Source organism: Centruroides vittatus, unplaced genomic scaffold (genome assembly GCF_030686945.1).
Source record: "Centruroides vittatus isolate TY-2023 unplaced genomic scaffold, ASM3068694v2 contig_3158, whole genome shotgun sequence".
NCBI classification, from domain to species: Eukaryota; Metazoa; Arthropoda; class Arachnida; order Scorpiones; family Buthidae; genus Centruroides; species Centruroides vittatus.
Genome location: NW_027122034.1, coordinates 17,830 through 31,245, shown reverse-complemented (window position 1 = coordinate 31,245; position 13,416 = coordinate 17,830). Strand labels below are relative to the sequence as shown.

The 13,416-nt window shown below is 27.3% G+C and overlaps 1 protein-coding gene across 1 annotated transcript in view; it reads right to left on the bottom strand.

Annotated features, from left to right (window-relative positions):
• LOC136973381 (collagen alpha chain CG42342-like) overlaps window positions 1-13,416 on the bottom strand; it is a 72,217-nt gene that overhangs the window by 47,130 nt on the left and 11,671 nt on the right. The window contains exons 6-11 of the mRNA XM_067268103.1: window positions 13,223-13,321; window positions 13,101-13,145; window positions 12,912-12,947; window positions 5,591-5,680; window positions 5,311-5,391; window positions 803-934 (exon numbers count right to left, since the gene is read on the bottom strand). Of these exons, the coding sequence (XP_067124204.1) occupies window positions 803-934; window positions 5,311-5,391; window positions 5,591-5,680; window positions 12,912-12,947; window positions 13,101-13,145; window positions 13,223-13,321 (483 nt within the window). The remainder of the gene's footprint in view (window positions 1-802; window positions 935-5,310; window positions 5,392-5,590; window positions 5,681-12,911; window positions 12,948-13,100; window positions 13,146-13,222; window positions 13,322-13,416) is intronic.

Sequence of the window (13,416 nt, the reverse complement as noted above, 5' to 3'; positions counted from 1 at the left end):
AAATATAGTTATTATTATTAATAAACAAGTCAATACTTACCAGAATATCTTGAATGTTGTGAGTTTTAATTAGAATGTATTTTATGTCAAAACAAAAATTACCCAATATATATTTGTGTGTGATTGTATTTTGAAGAACTATAAAAATAACAAAATGGAAACAGAGGAAGCAAATTGGCAGGAGGATATTAAATTAATGAAATAAAATTAAAGTGCAGGATAAGTGCAGAATTAGCAATTTTTACTTAAGCATGCATTTAAAAACAAATTAAAATGATTACTATAAAAATATTACTATATAAAAAGCAAATTATTATTTATAAAAACAAACAAAAATTATTAGTAAATTAGTGATTATCAGCTTAATAATTATTATATTAATTAAAGGTGCAATTATTAAACATGTGCTTAAATACTAAAAAAATTGCATAAATCAGATATTAATATGCTAATTTATATTACAGTATATAAGAAGCATTTAATTAAGATAATCAGTGCAATATGATAAAATTAAATTTACAATATATATTTTAATATTGCAACAGAACTGTAAATAATAAAAAAGACAGTTTTCTGAAAATCATCCTACCCTCTTGCCCCTTCTTCCCCTGTCTCCTTTATCCCCTTTATCGCCATGATCCCCTGGAGGTCCAGGTGTCCCTGTTTCACCCTGGTGCAAAAAGTAAATTAACCAAACGATCATCATCCATTTTTGTGACATTTGATATTTACATACCTTCTGCACAAGCAGAAACTGTAAAATATTATATATATTAAAAAATTATTTTTTTTATAAATATACCTTTCTTCCTGGTGGTCCTGCAGGACCTGGAGGACCCGGTGGACCAGGTGGACCTTCGATGAATCCTGTAGGAAATGCATTTCCGTCTAGCGTCGTCGTTAATCCTCGATCACCTTTTTCACCTTTATCTCCCTGGAAAAATATAAATTTGATTTAATTTTAGTTTTGTAATAAAATTTATTGAGATATTTTAGTTTGTTGGCAATTTATAAACATGAGAAAAAGTAATTTACTTTAACAGTTTTTACTTTCTTAAATGAGTTTTCTTTAGTGATTTTATTTTTTCAGGAAATACTCAATTATCATAAATAATTCTTTTTCTTGAATGATTTATTCTATAAATTATTATTCAAACAAAAAAATAAGTTTTTAAAAACAAAGTTCAGCTTTATATCTTTAAATGTTTTTGGAATTAGGCTAATCCACCTTAAGATTATCTAAAGTCTTTAATGAGAAATTATTTTAAATAAACATTTAATCTAGTGTTAACATTATACATTCACTTATGGAAATATTTTGTTTAAGTTATTAAATGTAATTGCCTATCACCAAAATGTTAAGGCAACAATTAGATTTCCATTAAAACAATATGGTATTCTAATTAAAGAAATTTTTCACAAATTAAAATGTACCTAATATAATTTGTGCACTTTTTATTAAAATAGAATATTAAATTAAAACCATAAAATCCTACTAACGTACTAAAGAATAATTACTCATTAAAGAGTACATCATATTGCAAATGTATTTATTCTAGCTGAACTTCTTCATATAAACAGACTTCTTCCAGGCCCAAATTTTAGCATGTTCTGTATACACATTAAAAATAGCCACATGATTAAAACAAATGACTGGACAACATTATCGCAGTAAACTCTCACACAAATGCTACACATCACAAAATCCATACCTTACTACTTTTAAAAATACTTAGAACAATTCACTTCTTAATGCTTTGTTTTACATATAAGCAATACAAAGACATAGCTTGTATTTTCATACAAGTCAATCTGATATAACTGCTATTTTTCTATAACAGATCTTATACTTCACGTCTCTAATTTAAATTTTTTTAGTAATTTTTCAAGAATTAAAAATTTAAGGATTGTTTGACATTGAAAATTAGATCTAGATTAAGTAAATAGACATTATTCAATATAATGTCTTCTGCATAAGCATGACCACAAAATGTTCCAGATATGAGGAGGACTACCGTGAGATTAATAAATTTATAGTGATTTACCATGATTGAATGTTTTCCTGAGACCCACAACAATTCTGTTCAACTCATTCTGTATTGGTAACTCAATAATTCTTTTTTAGGTAATATGTGGAAAAAAAAAATAAATATATTTATTTATTTTTCTCAGGACTCTCAGGTCTTAAATGGAAACCAACTCCACTATATATATAATAAGTGGAATTTTCCATTTAAGACCTGAGAGTATGACCATCCAATACATTCCCACAGTCATCTGTCTCTTTGTCAGTCTTTCGTTAATCTTGAGAACGGAGTTAGAAAGCTGAAAATCAATACTAGATATGGAAAGCTGAGGGACTGGAGGCTCTGGTTAACTATATATGAACTTCCGGTATAAACTGAAAGGCACATGATTTCAATTCAAAATATTCTCCAGTACAGAATTACATAGATGACTGGCATAACTTGATTGTTATCAGGAAAAGTATGATATACAGGGGTAATACACCACTAAAATGCATAGCAGATATGGAAAGCTAAGGGGCCGGAGACTCCAGTTATATAGAAACTTCCAGCCTGAACAGAAAGTCACATGACTTTTTTAAATTAAAAGATTATTAAAAATTGCAGCCCAGCATTGTAATGATGTCATAGTAATTACACATATGACTTTTTTTAACATACAAGAAAAGTCAAAAAATAAAATTTCTTTTTTTATTCTGAATAAAAACAAATTATAACACAGAAATATAAAACAAATATAAGACATATTCATTTATTTTTTAACATGTTTGGTTTGTCTTTTGAATCGTTAATTACAACAAGTACATCAAGGAAGTAAAGCCTTGGTAAATCAATAAAAAGCTAATCCTGCAGACAATAACCAACATTTGACATTTAAGTAAAATGTTAATCAGTCTGCAGGATTAGCTTTCTCTTACCAAGACTTTTAAACATGCTTCTCTATTCTCCACTTTCAAATTATTATTTTAAAACATGAAGAACAATTTTCTCCTTTAAGATATTACTTTAAGTTTTTTATGCTTTTAGATATTATTTGATACTGATATAAATACTGAATCTTGAATTAAATAAAAATGACAATAATTTACTTAAATTTAATTTATTTGATTTTATATATTTAAATTATAAAAGTGCATTTTTTTGATATTATGTGAGGTTAGCCGACTGGGGGGGCTGTCTCGATAACCGAGCGATCGACACAGTCATGTGGGAGTGGAAAGACTCACCAAGACAGGTTTTCCATCTTAAAACCGTTTAATAAAAATAGAAGTTTCTTACAACTTTCTTCAAAGCTTAGACAAAATCCAACTCTGGGACTGAATAAAAAGTTCTATTTTTTCTTTTTGGTTGAGTGTCCAACATTCGGTCTGAAGTTCTCTCGGTGCCTCGACGACAAACATTTTGGTGGACAGCCCCGGGGCATGCGACACAGTTTCGAATCAGGAGAAAGGTGAATCTAGAAGAAACATGATGTCTCCAGGAGTGATGGCTAGTTTTGGGTGTTGACTAGTTGGTTGATGTTGGTCCACACAGTGGCAAATCCTGATGGCAAGCACCAACAACCAGAAACTAAGAACCCGAATGTCCTTGAAATGTGCAGTTTTATTACTTTTTCATAAAAAGTCGCTTTCCCATTGGTCTCTCGTCATCACCTGGTGACAATTCAAAACCCGATGGAGGATGCAGGAGAGGTCAACATCGCGACTGAATACCACTCCTGTCTAGCCACATTTTCCTCAACTGTAGTCTTTTCTATTGTTTAAATAGTTTACAAAAAAAAACTTCCATTGTTCAATCAAAACATTCAATTCCTCCTATTCACGTCTGAGAAGATCTTTAATTTCTCGATTGCTACCCCACATTCGTACCTCCCAGTTGACCCCCGTTCAGATCCTCACAATTGTAAATATATTATGTTAAAAACTTCTAATAAATAATTTCATTGCTTAATGTTAGTTGAATATTATATCACATATATATATATATATATATTTTTAAGTATTTCATTTGAAGAAAAAGTTATTATTTAATTATTATATATTATTATTATATTAAGTACAGTTACAAATCATGCATTACATTCACACATACAATATTTAGAACAGGACTATTTCATTGAAGATTTTAATCTAAGAGTCAACAAATAAAACTGAAATGAAACTTAAAAATAAGCAAAGAAAACACATTACATTATTCTTAAATATAAACCACTTCCATGAATGATTTCAATTATATTAACTATGATAAGTGATGCTATTTTAGGTTAAAAACATTTCCACGATCCTGTAAACAATTCTGTACGTTTCTAAAATAAACAGTCATTATTTATATATACGCTATTTTTTGTTTCTGTTAATGATGAAATTTCATTGTTATTTATTAAATTTAAATTGAAGAGAACTTGTAAAGTAATTCATCACTGAATTATTTTCTTTTTATGAAACACAAATGCATTTTCTAGTTATTATTATTTTATAAACCATTATTATTTCTTACAAAGCTTAAATGAATTTAATTATACGTCATTTTAATATATCAAAATTTTTTCTTTCTACTAAATATCTATCTTTTATTATTATTTTTATTAACACTTTAGAACAATAATAGTGTTTTTTTCTTTTCATGAGATAATATAATTTTTTGTTTCATTTGTAACAAAATTAGCTGTAAAAAGAATTGCTTTTTTATGCTTTAATTAACCGATTTATCATTTTGAAATGAAAGAAAACTGAATGACAAGCAAATTATAATGAAAATTCTATTATGCTTGTCACACAGTTTTTTTTAGTTTTGAAGTGAAAATCAAAAACTGTTTTGCAAAATACAAATGAAATTATACATCATATATCAAATTTATTATTACTCTCCTACTTTGTATTCTCAATATTTTCTCCATTAGTTAACAAATTTTGCATTAAAAACCAATTAGCACTAAATCAGAATATTAGAAACTGTAATAGATAATGACGCAATTTCTTAAAATGTCTTTTCTTCTGTAGAGTTTTTTGTTTATACATGTTTACAAAACTAATTACTTCATTTTAAATTAATTGTTTGTTTCTACAAATTAAATATTTAAGATGTTTAATACATATAAATAAAATGCACTCTGACATTATTTCAGAATAATTTAAAATGATTTCACAAATATAATCATTAATAAAAAACATCAAATGATACAAGTACTGACACACAACATATTAAAACCATGCAACAGACATGACAAGAAGTATACTGTCACATGTTACTAACACTGCACAGGATGAAACTAATTAAAACTTACTGCAACACCTTTCATTCCCATTCTTCCATCTTTCCCAGGAATTCCTGGGATTCCATTAGTACCATTTCTTCCAGCACTACCCTAGAATTAGTAGTAATCAAGTTTTATAGATTCTTTAGTACAAGTAAAATATTCAGAGGTGTTTAAGTCATCTTTGTTGCCTAAATTAATTAATTATAATTTTCAGAAGGTAAAGTAAAATTGATTTAAACTTATGTTCATTGCTGTATTTAAATGGGATCGTTTCTAAATGGTACAGAATGTCACAAAATGTGCTCACTGGCTCTCCTTTCAGACCAGCTGGACCACGTTCGCCTCTCATACCTGGAAGTCCTGGTACTCCTACAAATCCTCTCTCACCTTTATCACCCTTAAATTTAACATAAAATAAAATTTAAACTTCATTTAAATAAGTTTTGGTACCCAAATTTTTCTGTAACAATGGCAGATGAATGTTATAAATGTTGGCAGTTACAACTAGTTGATGATAGTATCAAAGCTTACAATTATTTATTTACTATAATGTATTTTCATAATTCTTGTCATATAGTGTATTATAATTTAATACTAAATCTTAAAACACATATTGACTATTATATAATTTATAATTTATATTGAAATTAAATGCTATATCTTTTAATAAATTATGACTTTAAATATCCATCTAACCTTATATAATAAAAATTATCAAACTATGTTTTATCATTTTACAAAAACAATATTTTATGTTTATTATGAAGAGTTACAATAAAATTATTCAGTCATTCTTAATTTACATTTTGAAAGTTTTGTAAATCTATAAAATATTGAAGCAAAGCTAAAATACTCAATACAAAAAATATCTGTTTTCAAAATAAAACTTAGATCTAAAAAAAATCTAAACAAAAATTGCATTTATAAAATTTTTTGCATTTCAATTTATTTTAAATCTATGCAATATGTCAAATATATTTAAACATAAGAATTAGCAAAGTAGACTGAAAAAAAAACTTTATTGAGAAAAGAGATTCTTGATTGACAAACAAAATTTAAATTGAAAATAATTTGTGCCACACTGAGAAGGATCTCATTTTATTATAAAAAATATTATAAAATTTAATACCAGGCTGCGCTCTAAGAATGAAACTAAGTAGATTTAAACTAAACACTATATTATTAAAAAGGTACATAAAATTTCTTCAAAAAATTAAAAACGCTGATGACCTAACTACAAAATTACTGAATGTGTTATATCAAAAATCCAAGACCACAGATTTAAAACGAAATTGGATAGTTAGTCTCTCGAGGATATTTAACACATACGGATTTTCCATGAGTCTATTTATGGATCCGCCATACATCAGTGAACAGCATAATAAACTATTAATACAACGAGTGATGGAAAACTCTATTGTCCAAGATATTGACGACATACAGAAACGTAATAACACAAGCTGGTATAAAATAATTTTAAATTACCCATCAAATAATAGCTATATGTTGACAAATCTCTCATTTAATGTTAAAAAATTTTTTATACAGCTAAGACTAAATAAAAACTGGATAAATTTAAACAATAAATTCTTGGACTATTCTCATACCAAATGCCCAAGTTGTAGTAAGACATTATCTAAATTTCATATTCTCTGTGAAAACTGCAGCAAAACTTGTAACATTCAACAATCAGACATCGGTCGACTATTTGACTGCTCTAATGAAACGGAGATGTACAAGTTTCTTGACACAGCAAATATCAATACTATCTTTAAATTATATAATTTTACAAAGCAACTTATGAATAATCATTGTAGTGTTAATTACTAACTAATGTACTACATATTAGATAACGAACGTTTATTATATATAGGAAAATTTCATAATGTGGGAGGTTATTTATCCCGTATAAGTTAATCACGTCCTTGTAACAGGCGAAGGCCTTATACGATTAATAAATTTTGATTGATTGATATTATAAAATTTAAAGGGTAATTAATTAATATTAACAAATTTTTAAATTTCCTTTTTGAACACTAACAACAGTATGTTATTGTCAAGTAGAGATATATTGATGACATGTAGAAATACAGAATAAAAAAGAACCAAATTGAAAGATTTAATCTAAATATTGTCATCAATTTGTAAAGATTTCTATTGTTTCAATTGTTCTAAGCTTGTTATAATCAAGCATAACAAGCTTAGAACAATTGAAACAATAGAAATCTCTACGAAATCCCTCAAAGAGAACTGTATTAACAGCAGAGACGCAGACTCGCTCTCCACCACATGGCAATCATTCCTCGATAACCCCTTAAATTAAATAGGCCAATCCACCTTCATTGAGCCCGTTGCAATCTTTCGAGCATTTTCTAAATTTATCTCCTTTTTTATTTTCCATTTTTAACAATTATTTTATCATCAATAGTCATTCGCACACCTTGGTTAAACTCAAAAGATAATTAACAACGTTTCAAAATATGGATCTTTCCCAAAAATTTTTCTGGGTGTGTTACTAGATAATGATGTTTTATAATATAAAAAAAGAAATTGAATTCCATCTGTGATAAATACAGTACTGAAAAATCAAACTGCATATTTCTGCTGAAAACACAAAATAAAATAATAAATCCTTAAGCAAGTAATAAAAAGTAATGTTGGCAACAATGCAGCATAATTTTTTTTAACATTAGCAGTATTGTGCTTTGCTGTAAAGAGATTACACAAATTTAGTTGACATTCAATCTATATACTCTACAGAAAAGTGATGGATGGATGGCTGAGGCAATTAAGGTATCATCTTACTGCTCTGGGGACACAAGATTGAATCCAGGTGAATAACCCCAGGAATTTGTCATAGGTTGTCAGAATTCATAAGTGTGGAAATATTCAGTTGTCTTGTTTTACACCAAGTGCTAACAAAGCCATTAGACATTACACGAAATACCTAGTTTCAGTAGATAGATGCTGAAATATACACTTGTTTCGACATCTGCAGATGTGGCCATCGGCCATATTATTCGTGTATTTTATATTTTTTTTATGTAATATAAGTTAGTTTTAGCAATTCTTTTGTTTCTTAGTCTTATCTATCCTCTAACACTTTCCCCATCACTCCTTTTTACCCTTTGGGTGGGATTACCGTTTCGAAGAAATAGACAACGAATAGAACAATAGAAGAGTAAGACCCCAAGGGCCTCGAAGGGAGAAAGAGAATCACTTTTGGACTGGACAGCAGAGAGAGAAGGTGTGAAAAAAGAAGTGATCTCGAACGGAAAGCATAAGTTAGCAGCGGAAGAAAAGAAAAGGATACGACAGGAGAGCGAGAGATTCACCCAAAAGACGGGAAGTCTACAAAATCAAGAAGTGTTCAAGAGCGGTGTCCCACCAAAGTATTTCATTCTTCTTCTATTTTTATCTCTACATATCTACCCTTGTTCTTTCTCTTTAGTTATAAGTAGGATAAGTTTTAGTTTTAAGGCCTGCACGCATATAATTTGTCGGGTTCCGTTCTGAATGTGTCCCTCCGTTAAACTTAAAGACAGAATGCCTATAAAAGGATTTACTTTGTAAAGTTGGGATCCATAAAAAACCTGTTTCTGTTCTTTCTGGCGAGAAATAAAATCATACCTTTGTTAAAAGTAACATGTTTCGATTATTATTTTGTCTCGGTCTGTTTGCGGAAACCATTACACCTCATCACGAATCCCCACACAAAAATCAGGTTAGCATTTCAAGAAATGATCAGAAAAACTAGGCAGATTCTGAAACAAATGTTTACTATAGTATGTCCTAGCACTTCAATAAATGACTAGCATTCTTTGAAATGGCAATTTCAGCATATGACTATATATATTTTATACATGAATACATAAATGACTATCTGGGATTTATAAATAAGATTTTTAAAATGTTTAAAATCAACTGTAAAATGTTTACAAAAATAATATTAAATAAAAATCTATCATTCCAAAACAAAAGACTATCTCTAAAAAAAATTCTAAATTAAGTTATACACTTGATATAATTAGTATCATTTATCAATACTGTCCAATATCTAGTATGAAAAATGTTTTGCAATTAATACAGAACATTTTTCATGCTAGGTATAATAACAAGTGCACAACTTGATTTTAAATTTTTTTTGGAGAAAGAGCATTTTGCCTTGGGGTGGTAGAAACGTACATAAGTTTCATTAAAACAGATTAATTCAAAAATAATATGATTAAAACAACAAATTACATAGTTTATCATATATACATCAAAATCAATTTTGTATTTTGAATAATTTATATAATTTTAAATTCTTAGTTTATATTATTATAAAATATATTTTTTGGTATTAGGCTAGGATTCTACTTTTGATTTCTAGTAGTGCGATTTTTCAGTCGCAAAAATAAAACTCATTGTTTCCAATACAAATGCATACACTTGTGACAAAACAATCGCAGCAATTAAAAATTGCAACTGGTCCTATTTGCACTGCAATGCGACTATCACTCTACTCAATGAATCACATAGATATGCACCCACTTGCGATAGTCTAATCGCAGTTTTGAAGAAGTCTCTAGTCTTGTTCTGGTCATTATATGTTATTGATGGACCAATTATTCCTAACAATTCATCAAAACTACTTTTTGTCATTCAGTAATACTAGAAAAAACTTTCCAGGATGCTCACATAAATCTCCAAATAACTTGTAAAACTGCCCTTTCAATAATCTTTGAGTTGTTTTGGATATACCCAATAATGATGCTTCAGCTATTTACTTCTCTCCTGAAGCAGAAGAGCAATCACACAAGTAGTTTCAATGACATCCATTAGAAAACTGTTCTAATTCAATGATTTATCTATTGCAGTGTGTGCACCTTGTAGATTTTCTGCGGCAGCAATTTATTGGTCACTGTAACTAGAAATCGCAAGTGGAGGTCTAGCCTCAGTGAAGATAATTACATTGTTCATAAATCTCAAAATTAATTAGATGCATTATTATTATAAAGTAATTTCTGTTCATTTCTGATATAATATTTTGATTATAAATTATATTTCTGTTTGCAATATAGTTCTAAATTGAATTTCTTTTATAGCAAAAAAAATATTTTACAGAAAATATGTTTCAATGTAACAGGTGAGAACATAATTATAGTATAAGTAACAAATTAATTACTGTAAGACATAATTCAAAATCTTGTTTTATTAAATTACTTTTTATTAGTTAAAACAGTACAATTTTACATTTTAATTTTGATAAATTAGGTAAGGAAAAAATTTTTAAAAATGAAACTTTTATAATATTTTATATTTCTTCTATATGAAAATTTTTTATGCTTAATTTTATAAGTGTACAGTGTTATAGTTTATCAAATTATTCATTAAAATAAAATATACAGTAGAGCATCGATTATCCGACCCCCGATTAACCGACTTATCGGCTAACCGACCGCGTTCTAGTCGGCAAATTCAAATGTCCGCTAGTGATGTGGCGCTACAATATTTAGTTGTGTCTTGGTTACTTTAATATTATTTTTGTTAAATTTTTGCATGTTTTAGCTGGCAGCACTGGCTCGACCATGAAAGAGAGGCTAGTATTTAAACCAGGCCTAATACATTATACTAATAATGTATTTTTTCATACTTTTCGGTTATCCGACTTTTCAGTTATTCGACTTAATTGGGGTCCAGTCCCCAATTAAGTCGGATAATCGATGCTCTACTGAATATTAAAAAAAAATATCGTTATTTTTGCTAATTTATAAAGCAAACACAGTATACTGATAAAATAAATATATTTATGTAATATGTATAACATAGATGTAATAATGAAATATACTGAATTTCATTAAATTACATAAAACAGAAATTTAACAAATATAAAAAATTTAATAAATAAACTGAATAACAGTATAACATAATAAAGTATTTTCAAGATATCTGCTTTTTCAGCATTTTGTATTTTTTAAAATCTTTATTGATTTAAGAGAAGCCCTCCCTATTTTGAGAAGTAACATAAATAACAAAAATGTGATAAATTATTAAAAAGATTTATATTAACTTAAAAGATAACAAAAATACAAAAGTTTTCAAACATTTTAGAAATTTTATATTTAAATATATATTATATATACAATATGTACATAAAACATCTTACTATACAGGATTTTTCAAAAGCAACATGCATAAGAGATGTAGGCAAAATATCAGAAGCATGTATACTATAAAGATTGATTTGTTTTTTTTTAATACTCAATATGCAGATAGTAAGATCACAACAAATTACCAGTTTTTTATTGTTATTTTTAGTTTTATTTAAATAAAATTAAACACAACAATAAAAAAATTGGTAACGTTTCATGCATTAAATAAAACAAGTATAATCCTCACAATATACCTAGTTGTGAGTTACAGAACTATACAACTGCACTACATTAGTCATTAGTTGAAAACAATTCAATCATGCATATGAATTCTTGTGCAATTAATTTCTGTTTGACAGTATTGCAGACCTGAAATAATACATCATGTAACCAGTATACTATACACTTGCCCCTGATATTTTGCCTACAATCTCCTGATGATCCTTGAGATAATTGCCTACGGCATGTTATTTTTGAAAAACCCTGTATATACAATACACGCAATATGAAAGATCACATTGAAATCATATCCTAATGTATATTTCTCCAGTGTGTGTCGATTATTTGTTTAAATCATATCCTATTAAGAATTTAGTTTAATAAGATTTAAATTTAAACTGAACAATACTAATAAGAAATCAAAAATTAAAAAACAAAAAAATTAGAATTTTAAATATTTTTAAATCTTGAAAATATAGAAAAATCTATTAATTAATTAATCATCATAAAGTTTTAATAAGATTTATCAAAACAAACAGACTGTAATCAAACAGAATCAGTCTATACCTCATTATTATCATTAAATTAAATTTAGCAATAATCCAAATAATAAATTACAGGTATATAAACTTTCTAAATGTAATTCTATCATCAGATGTCTAATGTAAATTATACAATGCTTCAGGCATTTTCAGCTCTCTTCTGTTAATTATGTAAATGAATAATTTTTTTTAATCAAAACTTTATATATATCAATCCACAACACAATTGTAACAATACAATTTAAATATAACGATTATGTTTTAGTTTTTATTTTGAACTTATCATAAAAGCAATTTTTTTATAGCATAAATATTTCTCTCTTTATTTACAAGACTTGTATTTGATTGAACATAAAATAGATACATTAATCTATAATTATAGAAACCACATAATTTAAATTTTATAAGATTAATAATGAGATTATATGTATTTAAAATTAAAATAAAAAAATAAGAAAAAATAATAATTTTACTTATTAATGTTATACTTTTAAATAAAAATTATAAAATTAAATAATAATAAATGGTTGAAATATCTTAATTCTAATAAAATTTTACATAAATATAGATACTCTTTATTTCTTTAAGAAAATATCGGTGATTGTGAATTTTATGAATGCAAAAATCCTCGTTAGAATACTAATTTTCTTTGTTAAATTGAAGTATGTGTAGCTAATAAACACACTTAATAATGTTTTGTCTATCATAAATAATATATATAACTTAACATTACCTTTGGTCCTGGTAAACCATCTTTTCCTGTCGGTCCCTATAAAATTGTGTAATAGTAAAAAAAATCACTATCCAATAGAAATAAGGTTAGACAATTATTTTCATAGACTATAATAATTATATATCTATTCAATTTCAGTTTATTAAATTAAAAATATAAGCTAAATAAATAATATATGTATATATTTACCACTGGACCTTGTGGACCTGGAGGTCCTGTTTCACCAGGTGGCCCCTAATTATATAATAATAAAATTATTTCAACTATTAAATTTTTTAAAGTATTTATTTCTGAACTGATATATAACTTACTGGTTCTCCAGGTAAACCTACTCTTCCATCAAATCCTGGTAATCCAGTTGGACCTGGCGGTCCAGCTGGTCCAGGAGGTCCCCTCTCTCCTGGTTCGCCCTTGAATTATTAAAATCATTAAAGGCATAAATAAAAAAATACTGAAAATATTAAATACATTATTTAATAACGACACCTAATATTTTATAATTTTA